This window comes from Arthrobotrys flagrans (genome assembly GCF_004000055.1).
Source record: "Arthrobotrys flagrans strain CBS H-5679 chromosome Unknown unitig_1, whole genome shotgun sequence".
Lineage (NCBI taxonomy): Eukaryota > Fungi > Ascomycota > Orbiliomycetes > Orbiliales > Orbiliaceae > Arthrobotrys > Arthrobotrys flagrans.
In genome coordinates, this window is record NW_027137556.1 from 4,064,353 (window position 1) to 4,083,049 (window position 18,697).

The following is an 18,697-nucleotide window of genomic DNA, read 5'->3' on the forward strand; positions in this document are numbered from 1 at the left end:
CGATTCTCCTATAGCAAGGGCATCTTGTCTGCACTTTTATACTCCTTTTATATACAATATTGCTTCGAGTCCCGTCCGTCGAGCGAGCCTCCTGGTGCCTCCATGCCCTTCCTAGGCAAACGACCAGAATTGACCAGACAGCACCCCGTTCATAGTTCCCACACCGGCTACAAGAACCCGGCAAATACAGATACGCCTTTTCTCCTGTCGATATCCTCCGTCCTTCAGTACTGTCGGTCCTCAAGCTAGCTTTTGAGCACTCCATTCTCCCTTGTCCGCTGCCCGATCCGTGGGGCTCTCTGGCGAGGAGATGGCGTCCTCAACCGCTGCTCCCTCGCCCTATGGCACCAGATCACGACAACGATCTACTGCCCAGCGCATAAACTACGCCGAAGATAAGGACAATGACATGGATTTCGAGTACACGAACTCCCCAATTACTTCCAATACACGAGCCTCCAACGCATCTGCCCCAAATGCGCCGGATCTCGCTCCTCCAAACGCAACCATCACGGCTATCGGTGTGAGCACGCGAAGCGGTGGATCATCGGCTGCCAGCAGCTCTTCCCGTCGCTCTTCCACCATCGCAAACCACTCCCAACCCGTATCCGCCCCCGCTCCCGCTCCTCCCCCCCCCCTCCACCGGCTGCCAACGCGACTGCCAACTCTCGGAAGCGAAAATCGACAGCTGCCCCTCCACCCGTATCCACCTCTGCTTCCACTCCAATGACCAACGGAACCTCCACACGACCATCCGCTCGGCAGCACGATAGAGCCAGGGAACGGCAGAAAATGAGGGAGGCTCTCACCCACCAGCTGTCATTCGAGAAATACGGCGGTGCTTTCCTAAGCAAGGGTGGTTATCTAGAGGCCGACGACGGCCAGAGACTATCCGTTCACGGTACTGCTTTCTCCTCCACAGCTGTATCGCTCTTTTCACTAACGCAATGACTCCAGATCACATCTACTTAATATCCGAACCCCCTGGCGAACCCTACTACATCGGCCGTATCATGAAATTCGGACACGTCGGCGGCAAAACCAACGGACCGGTCGATTCGATAACGGTAAATTGGTACTACAGGCCCAAAGACATCGGAAGCCGAAAAACCGCCGACTCTCGTCTACTATTCGCAACAATGCACTCGGATGGCTGCCCTCTATCCTCGATCAGAGGCAAGTGCAATATCCTGCACCGATCCGAGATCGATGACCTGGAGGCATTCAAGAGGCAGAAGGACAACTTTTACTACGAACGGCTCTACGACCGATACCTACAGCGATATTTGGATATCGTGCCGGTGTCGCAAGTTCGAAACGTCCCAGACAAGGTCAAGGAGGTGCTCAACAAGCTGTGGAGATTTGTGTTGATCGAGCAGGGGAAAAGTGCGCTACTTACGGCAGAGATGAGGAGCTGTAAGAAATGCCGCGATTTCTGCGCCAAGTAAGCCCAAACTCTGGAAAACCCCACACGAGGAACCAAAAAGGACATGTCGTGTCCTCCTGCGGGAGATGGTGGTATATATTTGCTGACAATGTCTGTCGTAGCGACAATTCCGTGGTTTGTGCGATGTGCGAGGAGTCGTTTCACTTCCAATGCGTCAACCCACCTCTCACCAAGAAGCCACAACGCGGCTTCGGCTGGTCTTGTGCTCCCTGCAGCCGAGCCCATGAACGCAAATTGGACGCCCGCAACGCGACCGTTCCCATCCTGGACAGCCACCACACCGAGGATGAAATCTTCGACGAGGAAGAGGAAGAGCTGCAGAACCAAAATTCTGGCACCACAACAGGCAATGGCGCGAATACTCCCGCGACTCCCAAACCCTGGGAGCTGGATCCTGCGGCCCAAAAACATGTCATGGATACAATTGACCAATGGCCTTATCGCTATCTCGGAATTAACTGCAAACCGGAGGAAGTCTTGGAGCTCGACGATCGGATATTTCCCAGAGGTGGTATGAGTATCGGCCAGAAGCATCAAGCCAACGTTGTCCCCTGGTACGGTCGCCCTGTCCAACTCATCGCGCCTCCCGAGGAGAAAACGAAGGACGGAAGGCAGAAAAATAAAGCGAAAAAGGCCAAAAGGGACGCCGAGGAAAGCAAAGCTGCTTCGGCGCGTCCCCCGTGGGTCCAGGAGATGCCTGATGGCTATGTTGAACGCGGTTGTAGCGACGAAACCTCGCAACCCTTGTTCATCATGCCCGATGAGGAAGACGAAGAAAGGGGGTCGGAACGTACTTCTACTAGGCGTATGAGTCGAGTACGGCCCGTCGGCCAGGATCTGGAAGACCTCATCGACGACTTCATGCTGAAAGCGGAACCCCTCGCCAAGGGCTGCGGGGTTGCGAAGAACGCGACGAATTTCTTGGATAAAGCGTCTCAATTGCTCTACGCCAACAACTTTGACGTTAAAACCGCACTGGAACAGTTGAAGCTGAACGATAAGAAGACGCTCAAGGAACCTGATTTGAAACCCGACGAACTTAAGCGGTTCGAAGAAGGGGTTAAGAAATTCGGAAGCGAGCTACATACTATCGCGCGCCATGTTAAGACTAAGAAACATTGGGAAATTGTTCGCTTTTACTACATTTGGAAGAAGACGCCGAGGGGCCAAGAGATTTGGGGGAATTATGAGGGAAGGAAGGCCAAGAAGGAGGCGAAGATGCGGGATAAAGCTGATGCCGCCGCCGCCGCAAAACTTGTCGACGATGTCGCGGACGCTGATGACGATTCGGCGTTTGATGACGAGAAGGCCCTGTCCAGGCATAAACAGTTTCAGTGTAAATTCTGCGGAACCCAGAAGTCGGTACAGTGGCGACGTGCTCCTGGCGTCACTCCCGGTGAAACAATAAGTCCGAAGACCAACAAGAAAGACGCCGAAAAGTACACCTTCATCCCCGCGCTTTGCAGACGGTGTGGTGAGCTGTGGAGACGGTATGCTGTTCCCTGGGAAGACCCGACCGACGTAGTACGAAAATCCAACCAAAGCGGCCAACGCAACGCCAGACGCAAGATCGATGACGAATTGATCCGAGAACTCCAGGCTGCAGATGACGACGCTCAGGAAGTGGAGGATTATCTACGAATTCAAGGATGTTATCCACCGTCCGCACCGGCAGCACCGGAGAAAGAACCTGCCGTTGCAGTTACGCCGACGGCTTCGGAACCGCCGAAGAAGAAGACCAAGACGACGGACGGCCAAGAACCGCCTGCGGCTACTGCGGCTTCTTCGACGAAGGAATCCGCTCCCGTGGCTTCTGCGGGCAAGAAGAAGAAACAGGTACAACCGCCACCTCCGCCGCCCGAACCGCCGAAACCGAAGTTATTACCCTGCGCTGTATGTGATCTCGTCGAACCGGTTGGTAGCGAACATCTTGTTTGTAGGGATTGCAAATTGACGGTGCACCGGACATGTTATGGCGTTGGGGTCGTGCGGAGTGCGAATAAGTGGGTGTGCGATATGTGTACCAACGACAAGAACCCGCTGGTTTCGACGGAGTATATTTGTGTTCTGTGTCCCGTCCGCGGGGAAGGAGAGGCTGAAGAGGAGCAGGCGAGGCTTAGAGCTGCGGAACGGCCGTACCCCAACAGTTCCAGGAGCGCGAAGGATAAAGAAGCTCGTGAAAAGGAAAAGGAGCGACAGAAGGAGCTGGAGAAGGAAAAGGCAGCCGCTGAGATCGATGGCGGGTCACCGCCTACTGCTTCTGAGAAGGAAGAGAAGAAGCGGGACGTTGTTGATAAAACTCGGCCTGCGAACCCACGACAGCCATTGAAGAGGACTGTGGGCAACAATTGGGTGCATGTTAGGTGTGCGGTTTGGACGCCGGAGGTTAGGTTTGGTGACTGGAAGACGTTGAGCCCTGCGGAAGGGATTGGGACTATTCTGCCGCAGAAGTTTCAGGCGGAGTGCGTATTGTGTTTTGATGGGAAGACCCCGGAGAAAAAGAAGGGGGCTTGTGTGCAGTGTCATTATTGCCATGCTCATTGTGAGTATTTCTTTTACCCTTTCTCGAGGGTCGCGAGGGGTGCTAATTTTTGTAGTCCATGTCGGGTGCGCGCACAAAGCAGGGTATCGCTTCGGCTTTGACATCCAGCCAGTGAAGAGCTCGAGACGGGATACCGTGAATATTGTGAGCATTGGGAATGAGACGGGGAATATGCAGGCGATGATTTGGTGTCCGAGCCATGACCTTAAGACGCAATATCACGACATGACAGAGGTGGTGCCGGATACTGAGAATGTAAGTTTCTTCCCACTTTTATTTACATGATTGCATGGGATGCTAACCAGAGTAGAAACAAACGGCGCTCGAGTTATATCTTGAGAATTACAAGCAGGCAGATTTGACTTTGACGGGCACGGTGCGCAAGGCACAACTTGTTACTCTCTCCGCCAAAGCCTCTCAGCAGACGGGCCGTCGGTCGAGTTTGATAACTGGTGGTCCAGGACACGGGCATCGCAATTCGATATCTTCCCCGGTTACCGCGCATCATAACGAGGCTACTTCTCCCGCTAGTAGTCCCCCGGAGAATGTGAAGAGATGTCGCAAGTGTCAGATCGATGTTACGCCGCTGTGGCATGAGACTAAGATTATTATGAAGAAAGAGCCGGTGGCGTCGTCTGATCCTTTGGAAGTTGGGAGGACGGAGCTTACGAACGGGGTTCATCCTGCGGACCGTATGGATACTACTCCGGACTTTGGAGGGGAGAATAGCACGCCCCCGCCGACAGAGATTACGGAGTATACTTGCCATAAGTGCCACTGGGATGAGCTGCACCCGCCGAAGCAGAGCGATCCACCCGTTGAGAAACCGAGGAGTCGGAATCCTCTATCGATTAGCGGGCTTATTGACCCGCCGTCGAGGCCGACGCCGCCCAGGGAGATGCCTCGGGAGGTTCCAGTGCAGAAGAATCCCCCGCCGACCTTGCCTGCGCCGCCGCCTCCTACTCCTCCGCCGCCACGAGAGATGCCACATGATCCGCCATATGAACCTGCACCCGTTCCGCCGGTACCCGTGTCAGTGTATCAACAGGCTAAACTTGCGCCAACGCCTAATCACGTTGTACCTGCTCCGATACATCCGCCGCCACCCCCACACCAACCGTCACACACACATCCTGCACCCGAACAAGCGTCGGTGCAGATCTATCCGGCTCCACCCAATCACATTGTCAACCCGCAAGCGTACGAGCCACCACCGCCACGTCCAAATCCAAATCAGTACTACACACCGCCACCACATGTTCTCCCCCCTGGCTCTTCTACTCTATCGATGTCTCACTCCCTTCCAATGAGGGACTCGATGAGGGACCCGATGAGGGACTCGCACTCCCTCCCACCAATACCCCATCACCGCTCACCAATCATTGAGCACCCTCCCCCGGTTGCTCGTCATCCGCCAATGGGCAAATTCCCACCGCCCCAAGCGCATCCAGTGCTGCCAATGGCGGCGCCTATCGCGCCCAGTCCTGCATTCAACCATCCACCACCACAACCTGCACGACATACCTCACTCTCTCCGTTCTCACCACCGATTTCACATCTTCAATACCATCGATCACCGTCCTCGGGGGCACCTGTGGCACCGCAACCGCCGCCTAGAGTTTTTGCGACGCCGGAGCCGAGGCCCGCGGGGGCTAGTGGGTCGCCTGCACTTGCTAACCTTCTTCATTAGGATAAAGAGGAGGAAGAAAGCGAGGCTGAGGAGGCAGATTCGGTACCATCATGATGTTTATGTTAGAGATTGGTGGTGGTTGGGGGTGTCGTGGAGTTGTTCTTTTAGGCGCTCGACTAGACTTTGGGTCTTTTTTTTATCGGTCTGGCTTTTTTTTTTTTGTGGATGTAATTGTGTCTGATTTTGTTTTATTTCTTCTTTCTTTCTCTTTTTCTTTTCTTCTTCTTCTTTTTTTTTTTTGCATAAACGGTGGATATGGTGTTAACACTTTTAGGTTTATGCTGTTTTCTCTTTTTTAGTGATTTCCTTTTTTTTTCGACTTCTTTCGAGGCAGTGGGTAGTGGAATTGTTTACATGGGCTTGCCTTTGATCTTTTTTTCTTTCTTCTTTCTTCTTTAAAACGTTGAAGTCTTTGATAAGCTCTTTATTTTTCTTTCTGTCAATTACCACCAAAGATATCCCACCTTGCTGCGTTCTTTTTTATTTTCTTGAGATTTTAAAAATACATTTTTGGGGGTTCGCCTTTTTATCTTTTATTTATTTATTTTTTTTCCCACTTATTCTACACTGGAGGAAAGTTATGGATCGCGTTTTGTATGCGGCTGTGTATATGTTTATCATTTTGTTTTGAAAGATGGGGGAGGTTTATTATACAGAAGAAAGAAAGCTGTGGCTATAAGAAAAGGAGAAAGAAAGAAAGAAAGAAAGTAAGATTTTTTTTTTGAGATTATTTTTCCAGGTAGATATTGTAGATAGCCTCATTGCAATTGAGAGGCGTTCGAGATGTTACGAGATGTTGTGTTTTACGAGTTGGGTATTTCTGTCGCCGTTGACTAAAGACAGAACCCTTCCTAAGTCACCCGAAATTGGGTGAAGCTATAGTTGTTAGTGGGGGGGTGGATTGCTATACTGTACTATCGCTGTTCGGCTTCATCCGAAGTAGAAGGAATGACAGTAGTTTGATCTAGGTACTCCGTAGATAAGAGATTGATACCATGCTCGTTAGTAAAATTTTTTATCTTTTTCTTCCCGCCAGTTTGCAGAACGGCCGCGGCACCACGTCCCAATACTTTTAAGTGTTTATTTGCACCCGAAAATCCTGCATGTTGCACAAGTACTTCTTCCCAAGTATTTTATTTAAGGCTAATTCCCCTTACATCGCTTTTACAATTTAGAGGGAGTAAAAGAGGCAGCTACAAAGTATGGGGACACCGACAGAAGAGGATAAAAAGTTGATGAAGATTGCGTATGAAGAGGCGAAGAAGGGGTATGATGAGGGGGGGATTCCTGTAAGTTCTAACCCACCTTTAACTTTTCGTAGTAAACTACTCGTTCAAAGGAAAGAGTTGGGGATTGGTGGTTTTTCGTCGGATATTTTCCGGGTGTGTGGTATTTGGGGGGGTCCAACGCAAAAGTGCGAGTATCGATTCGTTACGAGACTGAGGGGTTGATTTGGTGATGCCGAACAAGATTTTCTGATGCGGATGGGTATGATACTGATATACAGTCACAAAACAAAATAGATAGGCGCAGTCCTTGTCTCCCCCACGGGCGAAATCCTAGGTCAAGGTCACAACCTCCGAATCCAAAACTCCAGTCCCATTCTTCATGTAAACCTCCCCCCTAGAAATTTAAACCCCTCCCCCATCAAACCCATCCTTACCTCCTATTAGGCAGAAATCTCAGCCCTCCAAACCGCCGGCCGCCTCACCGCCTCCAGCTATAAAAACACAACAATGTATACAACTCTGTCGCCGTGTAGTATGTGTACTGGCGCTATACTGCTATATAAAATTTCGAGAGTAGTGATAGGAGAGAATAGGACCTTTTTAGGAAGTGAGGATTTGTTAAGGGTAAGGGGGGTGGATGTTGTGGTTGTGGATGATGAGGGGTGTAGGGAGTTGATGGAGAGGTTTGTTAGGGAGAAGCCGGGGGAGTGGGGGGAGGATATTGGGGAGGAGGAGGGTCATTGAGGAGTTACGTCTATCGAGATAAACTAAGTACCTATAGCGAGCTAGAGTGAGTCAAAAATAGATAAAAATGCATCATGAATATGCCTAAAAAATAAGATTTGGAAGGATGTAAATACTAATTATCCCAACCCGCAAAGCCGACCTAGATTGGAAAGGCCGCCTATATACTTACCTAATATTGTATACAATACATCCTCCCTGATTCCGACCTGCGAATCTCGAGTAAACAAATCCAAAATATCCTGTGCATCCTGACTAGTTGCAATATCTAGCGCAGTCCTATGTTGCACAGTTAAATCTACTCCCGCGGTTAGAAGCAGACGGGCTATTGATGTTATTTTGATCTTGTGTAGGATGGTATGTTCATTTTCGCTTTTCTGATTTACGTTTGCACCTGCTGCCAATAAGATCTCGTATAGCATTTAGTGATATTTTCGACTTTTAAATATTCTGGGCTCCGTTCGTAGCGAGTACCGCAGCTGTTACAACAGTGAGGAGGGCTCACCGAAGAGTACAGAGCTGTAGCTAGACCCCATATCTGAGGTTTGCTTTTTGGGAATTCGGACCTTCGGTCGCATTTGGTACTCTGCAGCCATGGGGTGCTATCGTTTAGGATATTAGGATTTCCTCCATCTCGAAGGAGAAGTTCGATGATATTTGCACTGCGCGTGAGGCAAGCAATGAATAATGGTGTTTTCCCATCTGTTTTCGAATTAACATCAACCAAAGGATACTCTAGAAGTGCTTTGACTATCGGTAAAATTCCAAAAGATACCCCTCAGGACAAGGTGGTGTTCGCCTGATCTAGAGTTCTTATATGTGACACGAATATAGTCATGGCCTCAGGCTCGGTTTGGCCGCACCGAGCGGCAAGCTCGAAAATGCTCTCGGAGTGGCCTTCAAACTAGCTTCTTCTACCAGCATCTTCAAAGATCATATCCTTTCCGTGCTGCGTAATACAAAGAAGTTCTGGCTTAGTCTTGCTGAACAAGTATTTGATATAGTTGGTCAATCCGAGCCTAACAGCGGCCTCCAGGGGGTTTCCAGTGCCTATGTCAGAAAGTTTGGTCCATGTGGGTATCTGTTTGTCGGTAAGATATTCGTCGACAACACCATGAACTTCTGTTTGGTCACAGCTTGGGAGGGTCGCCTTTTTGACGTGGATATGCCAATTCCGGGTGGCATATCTAGTGAACGGGAGAGTAAATGTAATTTATTCTGGGAATATGATTTGAAAACGGTATTATTCTCAGGGTCGCTAAAGCAGATTTGAAGATATGAAAGACAAACGAGAGCAAGCCGATTCTGCGTAGGTCCTGGTTCCAGAACCGGATAGTCGGATGCATCGGATTGTCGAGTAGATTTATAGATCTGTTCAGATATTCCGTGAAGCTATGATGGACGACGGAAACTGTTCATCTGGCAAAATTTCCAGCAGCGGCCCACAAGCGGGGTGAACTAGGTCTTTCATTGTTTTGAGGCCAACCTTTCCTTCTCCGTGCTCCATCTTGTTAATAACGTTGAGCATATCAGTAATTTCTAGTAGTCGAAGCGGGCGAGTGGCGTTCGTTACGGATTGCAAGATGAGTAACTGGGTACTGCTGGGGATCCCAGTTCTTTTCGAATGGTCTTCCAAGAGGTCTGTGTAGATATTGTTAAGATCTTTTGTGAGTTGCTGGGTAACGGTTTCAACATTTGCACGGGGCTGTAGAACCGCATCTAGGGCGAACTTTGTGAAGAGAAAGAGACCAATTAGCTCTACCCGAAACTGCCGCCTCGACTTTTATCCGGGCACCCATGAGTATCTTTGAATTCCCCAATCGATGCCGGACGTAAGCGGCGATGCCAACATTTACTGCCTTCTTTTCAAGTCGAACATCAAGGAGCTTTGCGGTTCTCAAATATTTCCCGATGTGAGCCATAGGCCGACTGGTCATAATGACTTTAACCCGTGATGGCCGCCATTCTCCGAGCTCCACTAAAGCCTTTAAAGTGGTCCTAAGTCCTGATCCTGATCCATCTTATCGAGCGCATCGGCCACTATATACGCTTTGGGGAGGTGGGACAATGCATCTAGAAGAAGGCTCTAAAGGTCGGTGGTTGACAGGATCTTAAGGCTTTGGGGCTCCTCAACATATTCCATCATTTTCTTTTGTAATTGTGGACCGAAGATGCATATTTGAGCCAGCTAGTCACGGAGAGCGGCGCCAGCGCTCTGGTTTGCAACTATTATTTGGCGAAAAGAAGTAGAGGACGGGATAACCCTCTTTTTGAGCTAATTGATCAAATTGGTAGTGAATATAGAATTCCCGAACCCCAGAATCCCTAGCTATAAAAGTCGTTATGTTGATAGGTATATATGAGCCTTATGATACTATCCACGACTTACCTCGAATCCAGGGCAAGCCATTTTCTCCGCTCGATATTCCCCGGTTCCAGCAAGATGTTAAGTCGGGTGTCTTTTGTAACTGCTGCTTGGGTCATTGTATGCAGTTGGGTCAAGCCATTCACGGATTTGCTTCCACTTATCCTTCGGGTTTTTTATATTCTTTCAAGTCGCCGAAATCTGAACTTGTGTCCGGAGGCATTATGAAAGGTGGAAATGTTAGATAAACATTTATCCTTAAATAAAGAGGAATTAAAACTTAGAACATACATGGGTTCAAGCGCAATAGCAGGGGCAGCGGGCCAAAAGGTATTGAAGTCCTTCAATCCCTTTTTCAACACTTCATAGTACCGAATCTTAATAGTACTTTCTGTATGAAATGGATTCGAAGGGCGTGGATGCCAGGATGATATCTATGCGCGCCATTCCGGAGACTTTAAGCGAATTGCCATTCCGAATTGGACATTGACATCTTCGCGAAGCCATCAGAGCTACACGTATAGTCTCTATCTATGACCATATGAGTGAGTCAGCGAATATCGAATGTGGTGATGCCAAAATGTTGGCAGGGGTGCCTTGAATTCGTCGGAGATGTTTGTGCAGCTTCGTGCTTAGCGTTGGCACACAACTGACACAAAAATGTATCAGTCCGCAGCAAGGTTGACCAACTTCAAAGCTTTAAGAGGGGCCTAGGGACTATGTAGATTTGATGATGTATAATTATATATAAAGCCCTGCTAGGTGCCACGAAGACTGGATTTTTGTGCTTTATACCATAGTCTCTTTAACAGCATCACCTTTTACCTCATTCTCAATTTAATCGTATCAATTGATCACATAATTAATGGCATCACTAATATCCCTTCCACAAGAACTTGTGGATATGATATTTAGCGACATCTCACCTCGATATCGAGCCTCCCTCATCGGCAAAATGCGATTAGTATCCAAAGATTACAACGACAGATTTCAAGACCTCTTCTGGCACACACTCTGCAAAAACTTTCGAATCAAATTGACGACCAAATTCTTCAAACGTCTGCTCGAACTGATCGAAGAGTCCGAATCACGCGGGTTACAATTGGGCCCCCGCATACGAGGTATAACTATTTGGTCAGGATTTTACGACAGACTTGGAGAAAGTTATAATGAATTACTTCCTCCTCTAATAAAGGTCTTCTCAGCGCTTGACAATCTTCGAAGAATCGAGTTTAGTCACGAGGTCTCTCCCAATTCTTCAGCCTTCGACTATTGGAAACCAGTTATGGATGCTATAATAAAATCCAAGAAAGCAGCAATCGAATCCATCAAAAGTCCTTGGCAAGAATACTGCAACAGTCTAATCATCCCACCCTCGAAATTTAAATTCTCAGTAAAACAAATGAAAGATTACCAGGTAACATTTTGTAATCTAAAATCACTACACATATCGACAGCCATACAACGCGAATGCCCCGATTCGATGAAGCCCTTTTGGTCGTTTATATTAAACCTTGGGGTTAGACTCGAAAACCTTACCGTCAGTGTCTCGAATTCGTCGAACTATGCGCCGACGGCTGGAACAACCTCAGGAGATTTTATACCTAAAGTATTCAACCTACCGCGATTGAAAGAACTACAGTTAATAGGCACCCCAGTTACAATCAGAGACTTGAAACAGCTTCTAAAAATCGCCACCATGGAGACAATATGTATTAGAAACTGTCGTCTGAAGAATCTAGAAAGTGATTGGTTCGAGGTACTGCAATTCCTTAGAAACGTTCCGCTGCTTTATGATCCATTGTTCGGGGAGGATGGGCCTAACCTAAGAATTTCGGGCGGTCGTATACAGCAATCCAAAACTAAGCAGCTTCCTGTCACACTGAAAAATCTTCGGAATGAAATAAAAGTTAGCAAGTCGATGGGGGTTCTAGGCTGCATGAACGGGTGGACAAGAAAACGGTTGGCTGTATTTCGAAAACTTCAGCTCGCTTGGCGGTGGTATGAGTACGAGGCCAAAGAATTTCAAACAGTTGATTTTGATGATGCCAAAGCTAGGAAGGTCAAGGGCCAGTATGATGAAGCAGTTAGTCAAATCCGGGCCGCTGGACAAGCGAGGAGTATAAGGGGTTAATATTGACGTTAAAGTCTCATATGTTTCTGAGTTCCTTAGTATAGAAATTAAGATAGAATGCATGTATTACGGGAACTCGATAGGCTAGAAGATCCCAAACGGAAGGGATATGTGTTAATTTCCTAAATCACTATTTCCCTTCGTTACTATAGCGCAATTCAAGTTCACTAGTAATGTCGTTGCCATACCGCCTCTAAAGTCATCTTCGGTTTGTCATATTTGAACGATTTCCATTCTACGAATTCATCATACCCCACCCAGATCCGCCCACCCAAATCTACCCACTCCGTAGCAATGAAATGTAAATCAGTGTATCCAAGGAAAATATCCGCCGGCCGCCCGAAAGTAGAAGAATAGAACGTTGGGGAAACGGAGGAGGGAAAACGTAATTCCAATCCAATAACAAAGAACAAAATCACCGGATCGAACTACCCCGGTGGGTTCAAGCTAACCCGCCTCATCTTCTTCGTCAATACTCGTTCTTCACTAGTAACTGACCCCAATCCCGAATCTTCACTTGCCCCGCTGCCTGCCCCTGAACTAAGCACCTCCTTCTCGAAATTTTCTCTCACAGCCTCCTTCGCCACACCCCCCAATCTCTCCCCTCTTCCATGCAGTGAGTGTTGAACCTGCATTTCACCAACTCCATTTACGAGTCCACTTACCCCATCATCTCTTCCTTCGTCGTCAAACCTCCTCTTTCGGCTAGCGGTGGCGGCAGCACTGGGCAGGAATTGAAACGGTCGAGCAGTACGAGATGACGGAGGGTACTCACCGCTTTCTTGTAAGATCGTGAGCAGTGTTGCCCAGCCGCCAGTTTGGGAGAGCGCAAAGCCGTCGTTGACATCGTGTTCGGTTGCAACTTTAGCAAGAAGACGTTCTTCGTCCTATTGAATTTGTTAGTATAACCCTAAAGGACAGATGATACTAACTCCCCACAGTTGTTATATTTCTTTGTGTTGCGTTAGCAGAATTCAAAACCCACCTTATCCAAAATCCCAAAATTGTGTAAGAAGCATAGCATATGAAAATCGCTGATTACATCGACGCCAACCTCCCCTCCTTTGCCAACTCCCAGCTGCCGCGCCACAGCCCCAATGTCTTGAACCACACCAACCGCCTCTCGATTCTCGATCGGGAACCCTCCTGAGGGAGCTATGAACGTTGGTTTACTCTCTGTGGGGAATCCATGCGTTAAAGTAACGAGCAAATAGTCAACTGGAAATGCTGGTTTGGCATTTTCTTGGATCGATGCGCCATATTCGTTAATCCGCCGGTAAAAGACTTCGGGTATGTATCTCGACGGAGAGGATGTGCCTTCCTTGTCGTCTTCATTTCTTACGAGCATCAGCCCTGGGTCCGCAGAGGGTTCAATAATGTCCGCCCTAACCATCTCGACGGCGGTATTGGATGCTTGGTAAGCAAAAATATCGATCCCGCCGTCCGGATTGCCAGATATTACGCATGTAATGAAACTACTGCCGAAGTATCCTGTATCCGAGAATTTGCTGGGGTGGGGATGGTCGGCTTGAAGTTTTGCCGCAAAGGCTATTTCAAGGGACGATAAGAAGTAGGAGTCAATATGACGTTTACAAACGACAGTACTCTTGCCTGTACCGTCGTCCGTTAAGTCTGTGAAAATAACACCAATCTTTCGCAGACCACAGAGGGCCGCTACTTCGTCAACCGGTGTACTGTCCCAAGGAAGAGTTAGGGCTATGCCGTCACTCTCACAGCGCTGTGGTGGCTCATATATCGCTTCAACGACGGCTTTGATGCCTAGCGGGACTTCGGGGTAGGGAGCATAACGACCGTAGAGGTATCCTAAACGTTGAGAGCCACTGCGGCGCCAAAAGTCGAGAAGGGTGTTTATCAGGCCCGGATCGGAGAACTCTACATGGTCGACCATACGAAAGTCCTGCTGTTGGAGAGTTATTGCCGAGGGCTGGCATTTCGTGCAGATACCTGCTGGCCAGGGAGGGTGGCCGCTAGGACAGTTGGGCTTTACACGAAAAAATGGTTCGGATAAGGGTGGCATATATGAAGACTTAAGCTCTGGTTTATTGGTAGCGGTGTTGATTTTGCGGAGGTGGGAATGGAAGGAGAGATGCTTTATCTTCTTCTCAGCCATGTATTTTGCGTCATACGGCTCCAAGGGCATACAGTAGTCGCACATGCCCTTGCCACCGTGCCGGCACATTTTTTGATCCTTCGGCCGATGAATCTTGCCATCTTGTTTGTCGAGAGTTTCATCAACAGGATCCGGGGTTACAGTTTCCCACGGGTTTAGCTTGGTAGAAGTGTGCGAGTTTGTGGTGTATGTGTAGGATTCGGAAATGTCCTCTTCGGGTTTGACGGCCTTGCCAGAGATACGATTCGCCGTCGCACTGTTTGTAGTCCCGTTTGTAGAAGCAGTTTCGTAGGATAGGAAGAGCATGTCACCATGACTAATCTATGTTAGAATAAAAGCTTTACGGAGATGGGTTATGGCGATCCTACTTGAGACCAACATCTCTGACTGACTGGCCTGTCAAGTCCTTTAGAACACGAGTTGACCCGTTTGCTGGTTTGTCTGAGAGTAATATCGACTGAGTATCGACATTTTTAGGCAGGACATCAAGAAGCTATCTAAAGTTTAGCAAACGGTCAGCTAGCTAGGGAAAAAAAAAAAGATCAAATACCTTGTGATAGAGAACTGATATATCGTCGGTAGGCTGAACTTCGATCCTGAAGGTGCCGTCCTGGCACCTGAATCTCAGAATCATGGTAGATGTTTATTGGAAAGCTGCAGGTGCATGAGATCTAAAAAGAAGTTTACGAGGTCGAGGAGAACAAGCGTGATCTCGACGGCGAGGCTGGTGAGGACGCGTAGGTCTTGGATTAGTCAGAGGAAGTAGGATTGGTGTAAGATGAGTCCTGGGTTAATAAGAGCGGAGGATCCTTCTAGATAGTTCTTCGTATCGATGATATATCCGCTAACTGGGTTTGTTCGGATGGTGGTGATGGTGGTGGTAACGATGATGGGGGTGTACTGGAAAAAAGGTGCTCAAGTTCGTGGGTCGGTTGACGACGTCAGTTGGCCATGTCCTCACACCAGCCACAGCGGGGCCGAACGCACGTGCACCGCCACACATTCTCGAACCCTCTCGAGCTCTCAAATAGGCATTAAATTTCAATAGGCTGACTAGCCTTTGCATAATAAATAAATATTTAATATTTTCTCCAGGCCTTATATGCATATGTACAAAGTTACGTAATAGCCTTGTTCAATTATGTTAGCCTCGAGTCCAGTCGCTCGAGGTGTATGAAGGCTCCGAAAGAGCGCCTAGTGTAATATAAGCCAAAGCTCCCTCCTATACAAACTTTTAGCTTCTCCCGACACCTCTACAAATATAAAAAGATAAGTAAATGTAGCTAGGTCTTAGCTAAACTAAACTCCATCGATTCTAAGAATTTCCCACTGTTCCTATTACTTTTTATTCTTCAATTGGTGGTAAAAGTGGTTGAAATTATTAAATTTCGCCCTAATTTAATAAGTTTAAATTGAAATTTTCAAAGGCTAGAGTTTCCCATCTTTCTTGAATTTGTAGTTATATTAAAAAAAGCTGAAATATTTTAAATAATTTATATAAAAAGAAATTTGGTTTAGATTCCATTAGGCACTCCTTTGCATTGAAGCTTTTATATATAACACTGGCATTGATCACGCTTGGCACCACCACCACTACCACCTCGAGCGCCTAGACCCGAGGCTATAATTATGTCTGCATGTGCATGTACTTACATATAAGTTGGCATTCGAATGTATTCTGGAAATACAAAAACCTACATACAACAATACCTACTTAGGTATCGACAGCTACTAATTTTTCCCACACACGTGCGGTATATACCAGTATGCATTGCATAATACCAAGATGATATATACTTAGATATTGATATACGTAATACGAAAAATCCAGGTATTCATCATCAATCGTCTGGATACCCTTTCGATGGCGCATTATATCCATTCTTCGGGTCGAGGATCATAGAAAGTCCTCCATACATTGAATTTTAGGGTAAAGCAGCTCTGGCGCCGGTGGTGGTCCTGACACGGTAAGTCTATCGTTTGCAAACCGAAGGGGTGGTGGATCGTCCCTTTTCATAATAGAAGAAGGATGGGTGGATCTCTTCAGCTTTTCGAGCCGGGCCGGGAGCGTTTTCGTTGCCTTAAGCTTGCGGGTGGTTATTTGGTTAGGTACCATTGCCTCCTACATGTGTTCTGCTAAAAGCACGAGTCAACTGGCTTAGTTGCTCCGCGGGGGTCTGGTGTTTTGATATAGCTGTGCCTTTATAATTGCCTATGTCAGGAGAAAGTTGACCACCAGCGTCTCGATTTTCTGGTCCAACAGGGGACGGTTCGACGATCGCAATTGGCTTTGTTGTCATAAGGATGCCTAAGAGCAGTTTTTCCAAATGAGGCGATAACAGCATCGTTCAAGCCAGAAAATGGATCTCAAAGAAAGGATATAAGAAATCAAAAAAAAAGGTGAGGTATAGATTTTCAGGTCTACGTTAATTTAAGGGAGTCAGGAAGCTCCGCTAGCGGATGACGGATGTATGGTAAGTCTACGGGACCCGCATTTCGTCAGTCTGGAGACCTTCATTTATAATATTTTTCATACCTAATGCATGCGTGAGCATATACGCCTCCATACAAATCTTTTGTGGTCAGTTATAGCAGTGATGGCCAAAGGCCATCGGCCATGTGTAAACTTGTTGTATTTTCTAGTAAACGTGTTGCATGTTAACATGTTGTGTGGCCTTTCGAGCTCTCGGATATATTTGATTGTACGATAAATTTAGCTTAATTGGAAGAACTTCGTGCTTCTGAACCCAGACAATTCGGCGCTCTAAAGCTCTGCGGATGAGGGTCTTTATACTACTAGTTCCTTATTGGAATTCCCGGCCATATTTGAAAAACGTTGAATATTACAAACTTGGAGCGTGATACAAAGCGATCAGAAAGACATGATTTCGTTCCCCAAAAAGACGATGTAGACAGGAGCAGGCATACGGGGCTACAAACGCGGATTTCAGCTTCTTGATCGGTGTTGCTCGGAAACATGCATTGGTGCAGGGTGTAGGCCCGGGTACATGGATAGGCGGTCGTGAGTCTTGATGAATACGTGGATTGCTTTAGCTACGGGGCATTGGCGGGGCCAGGGGTTTTTTTTTGAGAGGGGGGGGGGGTTGTTGCAAATGTCTGGTTCGTATTCGCCTCGCAAACCAAACTACCTCTGGCTTCGGTTCGTCTGAACCGGCCTTTCTTTCTTTCTGAAAATATCTAGATTTGCACATAAGTCATAAGCCTATCAAAGCCATGGACCTGTAACTTTCAACTAAACACGGCCCGCGAAAGGAAACTCAGAATAGTGCCTAAAAGCCCTGATCTTAGGCCTGAACCTTCATGGCGTCGTTGGTTAAAAAGGCCAGGAGGCTTGGTGGAGTGGGTTAAGGAGATCCTTAGTATGAGACCCATGCGCTGCTAAATCTTGTCCTGACCGATCGTTGCTTGCATGGTTTGTTCGAGTGAGCAGTTGGGAAGATACTTGGAACGGGATGTCACAGGAGCTAAGGACCGCTTCAATTCAGACTCATAAGGTTATTAAGATAGATGCCAGTGTTGAATGTACAAGCAAGGGAATTCTAACGGTTGATTGGCCTCACTAGTGTCTTGAACAAACTTGCCTTCCGGGCTTGCAGCCAGCTGACCTATGGCAGTTTGCTATTTGTCCGCTGTGTCGCCCTTCCACAGCAAATTTCCTACAAAGGGAAGCCAGAGGTGACAGAAGACGCCAACTCCACCCACTTGTATCGTATTGTTTGCGAGTGAAAGATTTGTGAAATTCACAGAGGTTTTGGACTTCGAAACTAGGGCTTCCAAAGAATGCGGCCGTCTATATGTGCATGCGTATATTCCTATACCAGGAGGTCGAGCCGAATTTCCTACAAACCTTCCCCCGGACATGATTTCTCCTCCTGGTATTCCATAAAGAAGTTGTTGAATTTCCTTCTTTTACCGAGGGAAAAAAAAAAAAGGAACGCTTGGCTATGAGGTTAGAAAAGGAAAAGTATTCCCATCGGAAGGCTTGACCCTACCGGCATTGGCTGGCTGCTGGTTCGCCGTCCCTGACCGAGAGCTCCAGATCCCTCCAACCAGATGGCGAGACCTGAAATATTCAGTTTTGATTCTGCCATTTTTGTGCCACCAGATCAGGTTCTCTGTACCAGCCTGACCACAATCTTTAGCAATCCCACTTGTGCGTGTTTCCTTTACTGTCCATGCTAACCATACAATTTGGTTGGACGTCCGACCCACGCAGTGAAGGATCATAACGACCATAGCGCCATCGGGTGGGATGGTCTTTCTAAAAGCAAACCGTTACCCGATGTTGTGTAGCAAATGCACCGTCTTAGTACATGTTCCCTTCTTGCCATGCGTGTCCGTTTAGAATTGCTTCAGAAGCATTACTCACCATAACTGGCCTGTTATCAAGCAAG

At 47.7% G+C, this 18,697-nt stretch overlaps 3 protein-coding genes across 3 annotated transcripts; 2 read left to right on the forward strand and 1 right to left on the reverse strand.

Moving 5' to 3' along the window:
- Nucleotides 1–310: 310 nt before the first annotated feature.
- On the forward strand, nt 311–5,679 carry DFL_009223 (uncharacterized protein; the record flags this gene model as incomplete). The annotated part of the gene is made up of 6 exons (XM_067639077.1): nt 311–604; nt 676–901; nt 958–1,444; nt 1,549–3,989; nt 4,045–4,244; nt 4,300–5,679. 6 exons carry the CDS (start codon nt 311–313, stop codon nt 5,677–5,679), a joined length of 5,028 nt encoding a protein of 1,675 aa, XP_067486901.1.
- Nucleotides 5,680–6,881: 1,202 nt separating this feature from the next.
- On the forward strand, nt 6,882–7,652 carry DFL_009224 (uncharacterized protein; the record flags this gene model as incomplete). Its single annotated transcript, XM_067639078.1, has 4 exons — nt 6,882–6,968; nt 7,203–7,289; nt 7,353–7,440; nt 7,513–7,652. 4 exons carry the CDS (start codon nt 6,882–6,884, stop codon nt 7,650–7,652), a joined length of 402 nt encoding a protein of 133 aa, XP_067486902.1.
- A 4,941-nt stretch (nt 7,653–12,593) lies between these two features.
- On the reverse strand, nt 12,594–14,916 carry DFL_009225 (uncharacterized protein; the record flags this gene model as incomplete). Its single annotated transcript, XM_067639079.1, has 5 exons — nt 12,594–12,598; nt 12,927–13,038; nt 13,137–14,598; nt 14,651–14,775; nt 14,833–14,916. 5 exons carry the CDS (start codon nt 14,914–14,916, stop codon nt 12,594–12,596), a joined length of 1,788 nt encoding a protein of 595 aa, XP_067486903.1.
- Nucleotides 14,917–18,697: the final 3,781 nt, after the last annotated feature.